Raw genomic sequence first — 17,182 nt, forward strand, 5'->3', positions numbered from 1 at the left:
TCAAGACAGGGTTTCTCTGTGGTTTTGGAGCCTGTCCTGGAACTAGCTCTTGTAGATCAGGCTGGTCTCGAACTCATAGGGATCCGCCTGCCTCTGCCTCCCAAGTGCTGGAATTAAAGGCGTGCACCACCATCGCCCGGCTTTATGTACTCTTTGTTGTTTTATAGTTTGTGTATTATTTCTCATCCACCAGTAATTCTGAAGTACGTATTTTTATAGCTTTATTACGCTTAAATATGTTAATAAACATCAGAACTGAAGTTGTTGTTTGGGTGGAAAGGGGCTGGGGTGAAGCAACAACCCAAACAGTTGTATCTACTGTTTCACTCCTAAGAATTAGGAAACTAGCCACACTGGGCAGTTGCTACACCTTCTGTTCCTCTAACAATGAACCCTTTCTCGCATTAAAGGAATTATTTTGTGATGAGCTCCAGTATGGAAAGCATATGTCTTCTCTAAATAGGGTCTGAAAATGTTCTCTCTTTCCCAGAATACCTCGCAACTTGGGCACAAGCATGCATTCTTCATTCTGTCAGACACACATGTTCCATGCTCTGACTAGTGATCCAAGGAGGAAGGCATGGGGAGCCATGGTCCAGGGCACGACAGCAGCCCCAGGCGGGGCAGTGAGTCCTCAGCTCTGCAGAGGACATTCCTTTGTGCGAACCTTCTGTGGAGCAGTGGGGACCTACTTCTCAGAAGCAGGAGCTCAGGTTCAGGCTCTCTAGTCAACATCTCCATGGCCTCTCTCAAATTCCTTTAGCCACAAAATTAAGCATGCCTGGATCCCTTGTAGTGAAATTCAGTTACATCATGAAATGATGATTCTAAGGAAAAACAGGCTGTGTTTGTAGTAGGTTTAAGACGTATGCTTAACCTTGGATGTGACAAGGGGCAGAGATGCCCTTGCAGATGCGATTTCTCTGTGGGTTGCCACCAGAGCTTCAGGAGAGCACCCAACCCAAGGCCTTGTTCCATGTGCTCAGGTACAGAACTTGGGTTCCAGGCTTGTGTCTTTCAGCTCTCTTGGTACTTCTGGAGCTCAGCTTTCTTGTCTGTGAGCGATATAACAGTCTCTCCTGTCCCTCTAAGAGACAAGCCACGCCCACTCCCTCCCTATCCAGGCAAGCTGATCTGATCTTCAGCTTCCAGCCTGAGTTCTACCTTTCCCCCCTCTCTCTTTCTCTGGCCTTTCCCTTCCATAACCCACTAAATAAATATCCAACCTCACTCTGCATGGTAGTGCCTATCTGCCTGTCTCTCACCCACACAGATGGCTCCTCGTGGGACTGGCTGCTCCTTCTTGGTCTTTCACCTGCCACACAGCTCCCTGCCTAGGACCTGCTGGCCCTCATGGCCTGTGGGCCACTCGGGGGCTCCTTGCCTGGGACTGGCTGCCTTTGTGACCCGCCGTGGTCTCGGGACCCTGCAGCATTTCTGCCACGGGCCCCTCATTTTATTTAAACCATTACATGAGCTGAGACCCATGAGCTACTGTGAACACTCCAGCACCTTATGCCGTGTATGAAGACTGTGATCAAAATTAGGCCCATTGTGCCAAGAGGTCACTTCTGCCCGTGACCCACTAGGGTTTTCTTCTTTATCATCTAAAAGCTGCTTTCACTGCTTCTTGGTTTTTATTTGTATTCTTGTTTTGAGACAGGGTCTTAATGGAGCCTACACTGCCCTTGAACTCTTGGTCCTCCTGCCACTTCCTAAATTCTAAGGTTACCCATGTGCCACCATTCCTCACTTGTTTTTATTCTCTCTAGGTGGTATTAGGAAGGTTTCTCTACTTCTGAGCCATCAGGGAACCTCCCAGATGCTTGTGTCTTAGCGTCTGTCATTTCTAACTGTCAGTTGGACGTGGCGAGGTGCTGGGAGGGGCAGGCTCTTCCTCTACTTAAGGGGAACTTTTCACACCTTGCCCTGAGGAATCTTTACTCTTTCAAGTTCTCTCTGCCAGGAACATCTCCATGCGATGTGGAACATGGTCGGTCTTGACTTTGTGATCTCCAAATTGATACTTTAGCATTTCCTTTTTCTGTGACTTTCATCCTAACCTCTTTGCCATTAACTTGGTTTTCTACAGGGCATCATCATCATCATTGTTCCTTCTAACGGCGTTCTCTCCTTAATCTTTCCTTAGGATTTTTGCTTTTTTTTTTTTTAAATTAATTCAGTAGCAAGGCTTGAACTCAGAGCTTTAAACTGGCAAGTACTCAGCCATTGAACTCCCAGCCTCCCTCTTATTTTTTTGCGACAGTCTCATATAGTGAAGACTGTCCTTAAACTTCTACATAGCCCAGGCTGGCTTTGAACTTGCGGTCTTGTCTCAGCCTCTACACAGCTGTGCCTCCGTGCCCGACTTTACGTAGCTTTCCCGCCACATTTCAGCTCATGTTCTTGCTCTCCTTTGAGCTCCCTCTCCAGATTTGTTTGCTTTACTTTCCTTGAGAGTATGAGGCCCTTAAAATTTCCTTTGGTTCTCTAGAAAAAGGCCCCTCAGAGGAGTGTTGTTGGCCTTCTTTGTGCTATAGTCTGGTCCCTCCTTGTTCTGGCAGAATGTTTACATAAGTCCATTTTGTTTCTCTCTGACTCTTAAAGGAACTTCCAATTCAGATCTACACGCTTGAGGATAGTTCAGAGTCTCCTGAGCCTCTAGCCCTGTCTACTGCAGCAGTGCCGGCTGCCTTCTGTGCAGCTGGCTGCCAGCTGCCCCTTCATGCAGCCTTTGCCTGAGGTGCTGGCAACCCATGGTTAGACATGCTGTTTAATACACACTCTCTGAAGGTACCCGGCACTTTCTCATCAGCGTATCTTCTCCATGGAGGGCAGTCCTGGCTTTTCGGCTGAGCCCCATCTGGGGGTAAACTTTTGTCTCTGTGGTGGGCCAGACAGATGGCATGCTGAACCTTCTGAACACAAAGGCAACAGGTGTCCTCTGGGTAGGGAGCACGTTCTTCAGGTGGCATCCCAGAGGCTGCTGATGAAGACAGGTGCCCAGACACCTGGGAGGGAGGACTCGGAGAACTGGTAATTCCTAAATGTAATGATGGGTTAGGGGAACAGTGGCCAGGCATGCAATGCTGAGGAACTGGTACTTCACACTGCAGAGTTTTAGGTCACAAGAGCAGTCAGCCGTTGACAAAGATTGAGCATGGGGCTGTTGTTCCCTGTCCCTGGCACAGTTCCTAAACTCTAGGATTCCCTTGAGTGAGAAGCGCCTCCATGGTATGCTAATGAGGGGGCTGGTGGCTGGAGATGCTGCCTGCACAGCTTCAGGAAGGGGGCATGTCACCAGAACAACAGCTATGACTGGAGGTAGAGTTCCAAGCCCTGCCTCTGACTTCGAGGGATGGAGGAAGGGCTGGAGTCTGAGAGGCCAATGCATTAACAACCGTGGCTATATAATGAAACCACTATAACATGCTGAACTTGGAGACCCTGGAGGCAGGCAACACATTTATGAGCAAGAGGTGTCACTCTTATTGAAGTCCTGGAAGCTGAGCACCATGACCCACAACTCCTCGACCTGGGCATCTCGTCAGAAGGTTCCTGAATTATCATTTTAATAATAAACTGGTATATATAAGAAAGACATTTCCTGAGTCCATAGATAATTTTATGAGTGACAGAGCCTGGGGAAGGGTGTCCTCAGGAACCCTTGACTTTGCAGGCAAGCCTGACAGAATGCAGGTAGACAGGGCACCTGGAGCTTGTAACTTATATCCACAAGGGAAATAGCCTTGTTGGCCTGAGCCCTTAACCCATGGAGTCTGAAATCATAGCCATAACAGGGTAGTTCCAAAAATATGACTTTTAATGTATCGCTGTAAGACACTGATTTCATTAAGAGTTTGACTTCTTCTTGACTTATTAGAGAGAATTATAAGCTTGATTCACAAAATCAGTTCCAGAAATAATTCTTAATCCTATGTACTGAAAGCCAGTCACTCTGCCATATTCATCTTAAACTCAACTTGCTGGGCTTCTCAAGCCACCGAGAGAGCAAGAGGCATACAGACCTGAGCATGGGGCCAGCGGCAGGCTACCCATGATAGCCTCTGGCTGACCCGGAGATGATGTGGCCTGGCCTGAGGATAGCAAGGAGTAAGAGGCAGACTGCAGAAATATTCAGTGAGCAGACATGTGTGCCTTTTCATAAAGAAATTTGCTATTGGGTCAGACACTGTGTGTGTGTTTGCCTTTTTCTCTGTGTGTGTTTCTGCATGTGTCTGTATATTGGATATACATCATGGAACATTATTCAGACATTAAAAAGAATGAAGTTCTGGCGCACTGTACAACACAGGTGAACTCCGAGGATGATGTGCTAAGTGAATCAACTACACACAGCACGATAGCCAGTCTGGGTTTCCACTTAGACAAGGTTCCTACTACAGCTACAGTCCCAGAGACAGCAGGACGGTGTTTCTAGGTGGAGATGAAGTTCTTAGAGATGGAGGGTGGTGGTATCTTAGGATACTACAAATATTCCTGATCCTGAAAATGATAATTTATCTAAAAATGGTTTAATGGGAAATTGAGCATTCTGTGTATTTTAGCACAACTAACCTGTGTAAGATGATACATGCCTATCACCCTCGCATTTGGGAGATAGTGGCAAGAGCATCACGTGATTGAACTCATCCTTCTTTACATACCCAACTTGAGGCCAGCCTGGGCTACACGGGACTTCATATTTGGGCGCCTCTCTCCTCAGACAACACAGGACTATTTTTTTCCCCGAGAACTCTGCACTCTGCTTCTGAACCACACAGGCTCGTTTCTTGCCCACTCCATGTGCTGACGTCACCAGAGCTAGAATTAGCTACTTCCTCCTCAGGGCCCTGCAACAACACAACACTGCCTTCCCAATGCCTCCAGCATGACCTGTGACTCTCCTCCCGTTAGAGTCTGTAGTGTGCTCAAAGACTCCAAGAACTCGCCATCTATGGGAACACACAAGTCTCTGGGACTCTGTCTGCGGCTGGAAATGATCTGTTGTCACAGAACCTGTCTTTCCCTGGTCTGGCAATCATATATGGCCCTAACCTGTGCTCACTGTCCCCAAGCCCTGGCTTGGTGCTTGGCTTGGTGCACGACTGGCTTCTTGCCTCTCTTGGCCTGGTGTTCCACACTTCCTTCCCATACTGTTTGCTTTCCTGATGTGTTCACCTCTCCCACAGCCACAGACCTCTGCCCAGTCACGGCTGCAGCTGCCTTCCAGTCCGTCCAGATGTGAGGCACAGGCCATTCACTGCAAACACCTGCCATTCATTGCGGCTCTGTGATCTTGTGCTTGTACCCACAGCACCCTTTCTCCAGCAGCTTGGCAGGTGGCTTTTCCAAATCCCTGCTCATGTCTCTCCTCACTCTAGTAGAGACATTTGCTCACGCTGAAGCCGCAGCCCCGCTGTGCAGAGCCTTGCTCAGCTATGTCCTCACAGTGTCCTCCCCTGGCAGGCGTTCCTGTCTTTGCAAAGCTGGGCACCGCTTGTCTGCAGGATGCCTCTGATGTCCTATTCAATTTCTGGAACCCCAGCTTCCAATTGTTCCCTGGGTGCTAACCTCACCCCCTTCTCTGGCCTGCATTCCAAGGGCTGACATTTGATTGGTTGCTTATGGTTGGCAGCTTCTGCTACTATGACAAATACCTGAGACAAACAACTCACAATTTGGGGGTACAGCACATCATGGTGGCAGCACCTGGCAGAGCAGAGCCCTTCACCTCGTGGCCATGGCCCAGGAGAGAAGAGACGAAGCACGAGTGAGTTCAAGGTCAACCTGAGCTATAGAATGAATTCAAAGCCAGTGTAGGCTACACAGTGAAACCATGTCTGAAAGAATTAAAGTAAACCAACCACAAAGAGAAGAGACCAATGGCCCGTGAAAGCCTCGTCCTGGGTTAGAGCCTCAGAATCCATGTAAAAGGTAGGAGAGAAGTGACTGCAGAGTTGTCCTCTGACTTCACACACACCACACACACACACACACACACACACACACACACACACACACGTGCTGTGGCATGCTACCCACACACGTCATACACATACACACATATACACACACAGCACCCACACAAATAAAATAATAAAATTTTAAAAAAGCCTAGGCCAAAGTTCTGCAACCCCCTGTGGCCTGAAATCTCCCAGCAGGCCTCTTTAAACCTCCTAAAACTTCTAACGTCACACAGTAGCAGTACAGACCTTTAACATGGGGCCTTTGCGGGACCTGAGACCCAAATGATAGCACAGCTGGTGTCGGCACATGTGGGATGCTGGTGCCCAAATGACAGGTCCGTTTATACCAACGTGCACAGGCCCACCCTCTCCTTGTCCCATCTGCATCTCACGTACGTCCAGTTCTGTGCAGTCCCCTGGGATAACTCACGCCGTGAGCTGCAGGGGAAAGAGTCTCTCTGCTTGCAAAGGGGAGCCTGGGCTGCGGAGCCATGCTCTAGAGCGGGAAGTGTTGTGGGATAGTCGGTCTCACTAACACTCCCAAGACCGATGACGCGCTTTTAACTGGGCGGTGGTGGCGCACGCCTTTAATCCCAGCACTAGAGGCCTGCTAACCTCAGTGAGTTCAAGGCCAGCCTGGTCTACAAAGAGAGTTTCAGTACAGTCAAGACTGTTACATAGAGAAACCCTGTCTCAAAAAAAAAAAAATCAAAAGAAAAAATAATTGCTTTGAATCAGAGGGCTGAGCTAGCTACTAACTGACCAAAATTAGACATAGGTTCTGGAGGACCAAGGACAGATAGAGAGACAGGGCAGAGTAAAGTAAGGTTTAGGGAGATTAGGGAGATTCTTTTTGGACCAAGGAGAGAGAGAGAGAGAGAGAGAGAGAGAGAGAGAGAGAGAGAAGATTGCTGATGGTTTCTCGGTCCTTCCCTGGTCATTCCTGTTCTTACCCTGATATAAGACTGATATCTGACTCCTGGTTTTTATTGATAAAGAACACTCAGATAAATGCTTCAGGGAAGGCAAGCCTTGAAGATTTTAGGAAATTTGTATCCCCAAGTGACGACAGCTGATGTCATTGAGACTGGGTTTGGGATCATCTGGGAGACACACCAGAGTGTGGCCGTGGGGCGTTTCCAGGGAGGTTTAACTGAGGAGATCTGCTGTACTAGCCCACAGGCTGGGATCCTGGGCCAGGTAAAGAGGAGGAAATAGGCTGAGCATGAGCACTTAGCCCTCTCCTTCCCAACTGGATGCTCTATGACCGACTCCTTCATCCCCCACCCCAGCTGCAGCCACTCTCACCGCATATCTTCCCTTTGAGATGTGCCCTCGAGCCATGAGCTAGGGGAAAAAAAAAAAGCAAACCCTTGATTTTCTTTCCTCAGGTATGCTGTCACACCAGGAGAACAGAAACTCATACACCAGATGCTTGAGCAAGCCACTTGGGTTTGGTGGACTCCTGGGGAGGGGCATCCTAACCTTATCTCAGTCCTGAGCTGGCTGCAGTTCAGAGCCACAACCGTCACCTCTATGTGCACCAGTGGAAAAAAGACCCATGGCGAGAGGTGGCAGGACTTCCCTTCACCTCCCCAGGGAATATTTAATACACACATGTTTGATTCAGTGATTCAGCCCTAGCTGTGCCTGTCCAAAGTCCTGCTGCCGGCTATCCCCTGTCACAGCACCGGGGAGACACGACATGATCAACCTCACAGTCCGCCCCTCTCTTCCACCCTCACTGTATGGCAATACTGGCTGGAAATACAGTCGAGTTTTGGCCCTTCCTTCTGGACACACACACACACACCGTGGACTGCATCTTGGCAGGCTCAGAGCTCTGGAACAAACACCCTCTTCCCCCCACTGAGACTGTTGCCCTGTTGGGGGACCGAGCCTAAGAAACGTGCTGGGTGAGTTTACCTTCACCCTGTCCATGCCGGCCTCCATCTTCAGCTGCTCCAACGGCTTTCCTGGCCTGGGAGATGCTGGCGGTCTGTTGTTAGACATGCCTTCCTTCATGCTGGGCTCCTGCAAGTGACCATGGGGAGAGGGTTGGAGTGCTATGGGCCCAGAGAAAGGCGGCCCCTTCCCTCTCTTCCTGGTCTCACCATCTGCAGATCCCTCGACCCCTTCTCAGCCAGATTTGTTCTTTGAGAAAGAAGAAGAAATTCTCCCGGTCCTGACACACATTAGACCACAGGGCCAAGACAAGACATTACAGTCCCCTGAGGAGGATTCTTGGTCACCCATGCAAGGAGAAACTGCCTGAGGGAGACTAAGGATCATAGTACGTGGCTGAAGTCAGGTAAACACAAGTGTAAAGGACATGGCTCCCTAGGCTCTGACTGAGGCAGAGGCCAAGGCTGGGATCGCTGAGAGCCCATTACCCCTGGGCCCTCAGCACTACGCAGGACATTTTTTTAGACAAGGCTTTCTTGGTATTGGCTAGGCCAGCTGCTCAGAGCAGAGTTCAGAAGGTGTGGGTTCATATCTCGCTTGGAAATCTCCCAGCAAAAAGGAGAGCCACACGTAACGAGCAGTTCGAGTTTCAGGGACCTCTTAGCCAGCCTAGTCAGCCTTGGCAGGGGGGTTCCTTGCCTAGCCTGGGAGAGGGCAGGGAGGGGCTGACACAGTGGTGGGAAAGCCTCTTGGGATGGTTGGAAGTGAGGAAGGAAGCGGCTTTAGGCAACCGGAACTAGAGACAGAAGAACTTGGAAAGGCAGGCCAAGAGGGAGGTTTTGGAGCTGTCCCTGACTCATCTTTTAGACTCCACTTGACTGACACCTCTACTTTTCTGAGCCCACTAGCTGCTTCTATAAGACCCAAGTTAGTATTCATGAAGAAATGGAACAGAGACAAAGGGGATGGGGTGGGACATAAGCTTTTCCCGGGGAGTGTGTTTCCTCTCCCACTACAGTCCAGCTTGGCGAACCAAATAGTTTATTGGACTTGTTTACAAAGCACAAGCAAGGGGTTGCTTTCTAGATCACTGGTGACCTCAAAGCAGCTGCATCACTGAGAAATCCATCCCAACACGGAGGCAGATGGAGTTCCTCTTCAGCTCACCTTCCACTCCTATCTGCTCTGGCTCCTCGGAGACCACAGACAGCTGGGCAGAATTGCTTTCAGCCTTGGGAGGGAGTGGCTCGGGCTTGGATGCAGTCTGAGGAGCCCCCCTCCCCCTTCTCCTATTGAGGGCACTGTGCGTCATCCCAGCTGATGAAGGAAGTCATGGCAAACACACTGAGAGGACAGGATCCCACTACAGGGTGGTGACAAAGTCAGACATCCATGTGCCTCCAGGGGACCCTGACTGGGTGTTTGGCCTCCAAGAAGGTAAGGCACAAGGAAAAAATGAGCCAATTGTTCAGGGCCATCCTGGGGTCTTGAGGTCCGTTTCCCTGGGCACCCAGGCACATTTATATTGACATGTCATCTAGGGACCTCGGCAGGCTGCACCGTTGGCTCCCAACTCAGCAAGTGCCAACCTGCTGCCAGGATGAGGCCGTTTCATCCCAGGGCTGTGGCTATAACCTGACTCAGGACAAGGTGGGTGGGGTCATCACACCTCCATCTGCCTCAGCTAACAGTGTCCCCAGGGGAAGAGGAGGTCTAAGACTGACAGCGATGGCGTGAGGTGCGTCTGCTGCCATGGGGACCCTGCTCCCTGAGCGTCATCTTTCTGTTCTGTAGAGAACCATTCTTACCTGCTGAGTGGTACAGGGACAGGGACAGGTCCAGGTAGGGGACACTGGTGGCAGTAGCAGTCGGCTGTCAGAAGAGAGGCCGATTCAGGGTCCTGCCGTGAGGCTCCCCTGAAAACACAAACAGATGTACGTTGTCCCCAGGGTCTTCATGGGCTCCCTCAGTTGTCCTGCCCAAGCTCAGTGGCTGTGCCTGTTATCCCAGCTACTCTCATACCAGCCCTGGGGGATGACAGTGAGCTGAAGGGTGAAGAGGAACTCAGGAGGACATAGAACACACTGGGACACAACTAAAGGCGCGTCCACCCTGAGCCTTGCCAGACAACCCATGTGCCCAGCTGCCCTGCCCCTTTCTCTTGCCAATCTAGTATGCTAAGAGAAAAGAACTTGTGGGAATTTTCTATTTTGAAATGATAACAACTGACAGCTATTAATTGTAGAGCTAAATAGATCATTTATTTATTTGTTTATTTATTTATTTATTTATTTATTTATTTCTGGTTTTTCGAGACAGGGTTTTAGCTTTGGAGCTTGTCCTGGAACTAGCTTTTGTAGACCAGGCTGCCTTCGAACTCACAGAGATCCGCCTGCCTCTGCCTCTGCCTCTGCCTCCCAAGTGCTGGGATTAAAGGCGTGCACCACCACCACCGGGCGAGATAAACAGATCTTATTGTGGCTTCTCCACATATTTCATTTTCTTTTCTAAAGAGATGTGAAATCCAGAGGTCGAGAGCACTGGCTGCTGTGGCAGAGGACTTGGATTTGGTTCCCAGCACCCGCAACTGCTCACAACATTCCGTAAGTCCAGTCCCAGGGGATCTGGTGTCCTCTTCTGGCCTCTGCAGGCACCAGGCATGCACACGGTGCACATTAATATGTGCAGGCAAACACTCATACACGTAAAGAAAGGAAAATCTTTTTTTTTTTAAATGTGAGCTAGTCATGCTCATGACTAGTCTTGAGATAACATGACTGTTATCTCAGTACTTGAGAGGCTGAGGCAGAAGGATTGCATGTTGAGAGGCTGAGGATTGCACGTAACAGATCATCAAGAGAGAGAGTGGGGGCGGGGAGCCTGTGTGAAAACAAAACAGACAAAAACAAGACTGAGGGGAACGGGTGTGCGCGCACATGGACACATGTGCACAGCGGATACCTAAAGCCATAGACCACGCTGAACCCTACATATGCTGTGGGTGTCTCCATGTAACGCATACCAACAAAAAAGATTAGCTTTCTCTTCAACACAGACGCTGTGACAGTGTGGTACAGAGACGGTGGTTGAGTGAGTCTGAGGCGAAGGCACTTCCCAGAAGACACTGAGATAGTGCAGATGTCATTGCCCTTGGGGACATCACTGTCACAGCACCATGGGCTTTTGGGGCACCTTTCCAGTTATTTAGATGGATTCTGGCCACCCTTTGAGAGACAGCGATCCTTCAGAAAAGCATCTAGAATAATCGCTGCCCGTTCACTTGGCATTTGCACCCCACCTTCCGTCCAACAGTGGAAAGTGTTTCACCCACCATCCCATTGGTGTGCCCAGGTCCCAGGGAGGCTTTGAGACACTGTCCTTCAAGATCTCCTGGGTAAATTAGCGCTAGGACACGGGAGAGGGTAAAGGGGAGGGGGAGGAAGGAGGGGAGTGGAGAAAAATGTATTGCTCAATAAAAATAATTAAAACCCATAATGTGAGCTCCTGGAAATAAAAGATAAAATTAGAAATTAAAAAAGACCACTGTCCTTGTGTCCTCCCATTCCCTTTTAAGTATTCTTATTATGTTTATGTGTATATGGGTATGTCTGCATGAGTTTATGTGCACTTTGTGTGTGCAGGACTTGGAGAAGACCAGAAGAGGGTGTGGGGTCCCTTGGAACTGGAGTTACAAATGGTTTTGAGCTGCTCCGTAGGTGCTGGGAACCAAGCTCAGGCCATCTACAACAGCAAGGAGTGCTCTTCAGCCTCTTAACCGCTGAGGTGGCTCTCCAACCCTCATCATCACCGTTTCTTAAATGTTTGTGTGACAAGTGTTTGGTAGTGAATGGATTTGGCCCCCTTTTATCTCTGGCTTTTCAATGGCGTTACATTTTGCTACAATGTTTTCAAAAGCTGCCTATCCAGCCTCAAGGGGAGGAAACATGTTGATTTCTAAACAAGGTGCTGTCCTGTCTTGTGAGATCACTGGATATCACCACTTGGCCATCAGTGCACAGGAGCAGCCAAAGTCAAGGCTGCCTGGTGCCCATGGAGGCCGGAAGAGGATATCAGATCCACCTGGAACTGGAGTTCCAGATAGTTGTGAGATTATATGTGGATGTTGGGAATGGAACCTGGGTCCTTTGGACAAGCATCTAGTGATCTTAACCGCTGAGCCATCTCACCAGCCCCAGAGGCCTTGTTTGATTGTTTTCTGTGTCTCTAGTGCCTGGGTAGAACAAATGCATAGTAGCCATTCCCCGGGCCAGTAACAGCAACTCTTGAGGTATGGCGCCAAAGCAGATAGATGCTCAGCATTCTGGTCCACCGTGTGCACAGTGTCTGCCATGTTCTCACAGCCATGAATCCAGTTGCTTTGCCGTGCTTTCCTGACCACTGGGCTGAAAGCTCCAAAACCGTGAACCAAAACACATCTTTACTTAATTAAAAACGCAAATTCCCATACTCAGCTCTGACCTATTGAACAGGTTAGGTAATCTCGGAGTAGGAAGCAGCTTAACAATCTTTCCAGGTGACGGGGTGCTGACAGCCTGAGAACCACAGGCCCCGGGAAACAATGGGGATGACTGGAAGGAAGGAGCTGCCTTGCTGAGGTTTCTCACAGGTTTAGCCTTTCTGTCAGCCTGGCTCCTCACCACGGGACTGACATGACAGAAAAGAAGATGCTTCTGCCTGCACAGACTCAAACTCCCGTTGAATTCTATGGTAAGGAGCTCCAAGCAGCCACATAAGGAAAAGGCCACCTTCCCCATGAGGTTTTGTAGCAGACCAGTCACAGGAAGTCCTTGTGGACAGATGTGGGGCAAAGGTTTTCTCTGCATCCAGAGATCTCACGTACTGAGTCCTGGATTCCTATAGTCTGAAACACTACTATACAAATGACTTCTGAATTGAAACCCTTTATCTAGCCAGTGATAAACAATAAGACATGAATGTGGGCTGGGGGTGTAGCTCAGAGGGACAGTCCTTGTCTGGCATGTTCAAGACCCTAGGTAAGATGCCCAGACAAACCACCTCAGCAGGGGCAGCAGCAGTGAGCACAGGCACACCGAAGGGTCACAGGCAGTAACGTTCTGTGCCACGCCGCTGAGCAACGTCTTAGGGGTGGATGCTAAGCACATTTTCCTCTTAGCCACAGTTAGCACCCGGCCCATCCCAAGCAGAGGAGTGTCTGCACTGAAGGTTCTTCCAACACAGCTTTTGGACAAACTGGATTTGAGAGCCACAAGGATGTCACACATTGAGTAAGTATCTTAGAGTAGCCAATGAGGGATGTCGCACTACCTGTGACACATGACTGAAAAGGAAGTGAGTGAGCCACGAAGTCACCTGAGATTGTAGCTATTGCAGAGGGGAAGGGTAGAGCCGCCAGCAGCCCAGAGTGGGGGAACACACTGGGGAGGCTGCGGGGCAGGAGGATGGGAGTTTGAGGCTAGCTGGCTACTTAGTAATGCCTCGTCTCAATGAGGGGGGGGGGGGGAGGACAGAATGAGCAGTTTTCAACACCTAAGGATTTATTTTCTTACTCTTTAGCATGATGTGTTTCAAAAGTAGCAAAGTAAAAAGAACAGGAAACCAAATAACCTTCTATCTATCAACTAGTTTGAACAGAATTATCTCTTACCATATTTGTTTAATTTCCACATTGCTTTTGAAAATGCGCTTACTTTTTAATTTCATACGTGTATACAATGCACTCTGATGCTCTTCACCTCCAGTCCTCCCTCAATTCCTCGCAGATCCACCTCCCAACACTCACTTCCTCCCAACTTCATGCCTCTCTTTTTTTTTTAATAGCGCACCAAGTCCAGTTTATGTCGCCCATATCATCCTGGGCATTGGACCATCTATCCGAGTGTGGTCGACCTACCAGGGACCACATCCTTAAAGAAATCTGACTCTCCCTGCCCCAGAGGCCAGCAACTGTCAAAGCCTCTCAGCTGGGGCGGGGGGAGACCTTGAGTTCCTCTCCACTCCTGGAGCATTAGCTTTATCTGTTCTCAAGGACATCTAAAGGGGGTATTTTAGGGTCACGTGCCTAAAGTTACTCTTCCTCAGTCATCCCGAGAGTCACCTGAATATCCTCACCCCTGAAGGAAACAACAGGGAAATAGGTGTCACCCCACCCAGGCAACCTGTCCCCCCAACCTCCTTACAGGATGTGGTTTCTCAGCTACTCCAGCAGGAACCACTGTGCAAACTAAATGCTATGACAGAGATATATATGACTCTGATATATTTTATAGCTTGGGTTTCAGTCATTCAATTTACATTGGGGTATCTCCCAATCCAAAAATAGCTAGTCTCACCCAGATGCCAAACAAACACAGGAAAGAGAAGTCCAAAGTGTTTGAGGTTCATTCCCAGCTGCTCCGGGGCCGAATGTTATTTACCAACCAGGACCCATTTCTACTGTAAGTAGGTTGCCTGGTAACACAGCTGACATGTAATATCTTATCTGGTTTCCAGGGTATGGTAGTAGAATAATGGCTTTCCCCCAATGTCCTAATCCTCAGACTCTGTGAACATGCTGTGTTACAAGACACCGAGGAATTAAAAGTAGCAGATGGGATTAGTGCTGCTGACCAGCTGATATTAAGATTTGTCATATTAAGGCTGTCATGGATTATCCACAGGACCTCATGCGATCACAGGGTCTTTCTAAGCGGAAGAGGGAGACATGGGACTAGGTGGGAGTCAGAGACAGACTTGAAAATGTTACGCCCATGGCCTTGAAGGGGACACAGGACCAAGTTTGAAAGTGTTCAGCCTCCACAAGCTAGGAAAAGAAAGGTCCAAGACTTCCCTGTGAGCCCCTCAAGGTAACATCATGGTCTTGCTGGACCCTGGCTCCAACTCTTGGAGACATGTTTTGGACTTCTGACCTCTAGATATGTAAACAATCAGTCTGTGATGTTTTCATCCACTGTTTGCCCATCTTTTGCTCCTTTGTGTTTGTCAGTTGGGATGACCCTGGAAACAAGGCAGGGTAGCAGAGGGAGGAGGCTGGCGAGGCAGGGCTCTCAGACAGCATCATCTACTCCTGGCCCCTCTCTCCTTCCTTCTACAGCTCCTTCTCTGGCCTTCCCCATCTCACCCTGCTTCAGGCACACTGAATTACTGGAGCTCCCCAACTGTGTATACCCCATTCCTGGCCTTTCACGGTCACTTTTAGAAGGTGGAAATCAGTGTGCTCTTGAAGGAGACTGAGACCCTGGTCTCTTCCTCTTATTTTCTCTCTCCCTGGATACCAGGTGAGTAGCTTTGCTCTGCCAAACCAGGGCCAACTGATCATAGACTGGTACCTCAGAAACTGAGAATGGGATTCCATGTAGCCCAGGCTGGTCTAAAATTCACTATGTAGCTGAGGATGGCCTTGAACTCTTGATCTTCCTGCCTCTTTGTCCTAAGTGATGGGATTTCAAGGCTGTCCTACCAGCTCACGTCAGATATTGAACTACTATTTTCATGCAACATTTTCATCAGGCTTTGGCATTAAAATAATCCTGCCTTCTAAAGCGATTTGCCCTTATCTTCAAATTATCTCACCAAGTTTGGATATAATTAGCATAACTTCCTCCTTAAATACCTGGTCAGATTTTCCCACAGATACATGTGTTGTTATAATTTTCTTCGTTAAAAGGTCTTTGACTCACAATTCACATTTTTTAGTAGAATTAGGACCATTCAGTTTTCCTACTTCTTTTTTTGTATGAACCTTGAGTATTTTCCATGGAGTTCAGACATTTCATCAACGTCACTGAATTTATGAATATATAATTCTTTTTTAAAAAAAGATTGGGGCCAAGCTGTGGTGGCGCACGCCTTTAATCCCAGCACTTGGGAGACAGAGGCAAGTGGATCTCTGTGAGTTCGAGGCCAGCCTGGTCTACAGAGTAAGTTCCAGGACCAGCTCCAAAGCTACACAGAGAAATCCTATGTCTTGAAAAAACCAAAAAAACAACAACAAAAAGTCCAGGGGTGGTACATGAATACTACATTTTTATGTGGGGGTCACAACATGTGGGAGTTGGTTTCAGGGACTGAACTCATCAAGGTCTTTCTAACGTGTGCCTGTTAATATCCTGCTAATATTCACGGGATCCATAGTGATGTCTCCCTTTTCATGCCTGATATTGGTAGTGTGTGTCTTCTTTGAGTCTGCCTAGAGGGTAAATGCTAGAGATGTTTTCAAAGAATTTGCTTTGATTTCTTTTCTTTTTTTCTTTTTAGTATTGTTGTTGTGTCCTAACTTTCAGTTCCTCCCCCCTTTTTTATTGTTTCCTTTTTCCGCTAGCTTTGGACTTAATTTACTCTTTTTTATCTATCTTTGAATTTATTACACGAGAGCCGCCAATGATTCAAGGCCTTCCTTCTTTACAAGAATAAGTTGCGAATGGTATAAATTTACCTGTAACCGCATCTTTAGCCGAGCCCTATATAAATTAATATGAAGTCCAAGTATTTTCTAATTTCCTGTGTGATATGCTCTTCGACTCTCAGAATATGTAGAAGTGTTTGCTCTAGTAGGTTAGCGAGGTTAGTTTTTAACTTTGCAATTCCACGCACATGACATTCAGGAATCCGCTGAGATTTTAGTGGCAATATCAATCTTACTGTGGTTCTCAAGGCTTCTGCATCTTTGGGCCTGTCCTAAATACACGCAGAGATGAGGCTGTAATTCTGTGGTTAATAGAAAGAATTTGATGACCCTCTTCTCCCACCTTCCCCTCAGCTGGATTCTCCCACACATCTGACTTCACAGCAGCTCCTTTCCTGTCTCCTTGGTGGGAAAGACAGAGTTTATTGTAGAGCTACACCTCACCCCCGTTCTAAAACAGAGCAAGGACAGGAGAAGGGAGGAACTGCAGACGGCCCAGTCCTCCACCCAGACAGACGGGTTCTCTCACAGAACCACACACTAGCTTCCTACACTTCAGCTCTCCCCGCAGCTAACTTGGGGCAATGCCATGAGAGCTGGGATAAAAAGACAGGAGACTCAGCTCCAGCTGCGTGGCTTTTCTTGTAATGTGCCTCTTCCACCATCCACGCACCTTCCTGAGCCTTTAGGAGCCCTCAGATCACTGCCCTTTCTGTTTTTCTAGAGTGTTAGTTGCATCCGGGCATGGAGGGGCTGCTGTGCGCTGGCTCCATCCTAGACACTCTGTAACTCACTCTGTTGATGCCTTCCCATTCTTGTCTAATTCACACCAACTCAACTCCCGTGACCTTCGGGACCTCCAGGACGTCGTTCCTGACCACTCCCACCTCCATTGGCTACAACA

The 17,182-nt window shown here is 48.6% G+C and overlaps 1 protein-coding gene across 2 annotated transcripts in view; it reads right to left on the bottom strand.

Moving 5' to 3' along the window:
* Positions 1–17,182, bottom strand: part of LOC121432656 (guanine nucleotide-binding protein G(I)/G(S)/G(O) subunit gamma-4-like) — a 44,670-nt gene that overhangs the window by 16,442 nt on the left and 11,046 nt on the right. For both annotated transcript variants that reach the window (XM_041630770.1, XM_041630769.1), the window contains exons 2-3: positions 9,683–9,790; positions 7,896–8,003 (exon numbers count right to left, since the gene is read on the bottom strand). In XM_041630770.1, coding sequence (XP_041486704.1) covers positions 7,896–7,994 — 99 coding nt within the window. In that variant the 5' untranslated portion in view covers positions 7,995–8,003; positions 9,683–9,790. The remainder of the gene's footprint in view (positions 1–7,895; positions 8,004–9,682; positions 9,791–17,182) is intronic.

This window comes from Microtus oregoni, unplaced genomic scaffold (genome assembly GCF_018167655.1).
Source record: "Microtus oregoni isolate MIOR12 unplaced genomic scaffold, Mior012 000035F_ref0000213, whole genome shotgun sequence".
NCBI lineage: Eukaryota > Metazoa > Chordata > Mammalia > Rodentia > Cricetidae > Microtus > Microtus oregoni.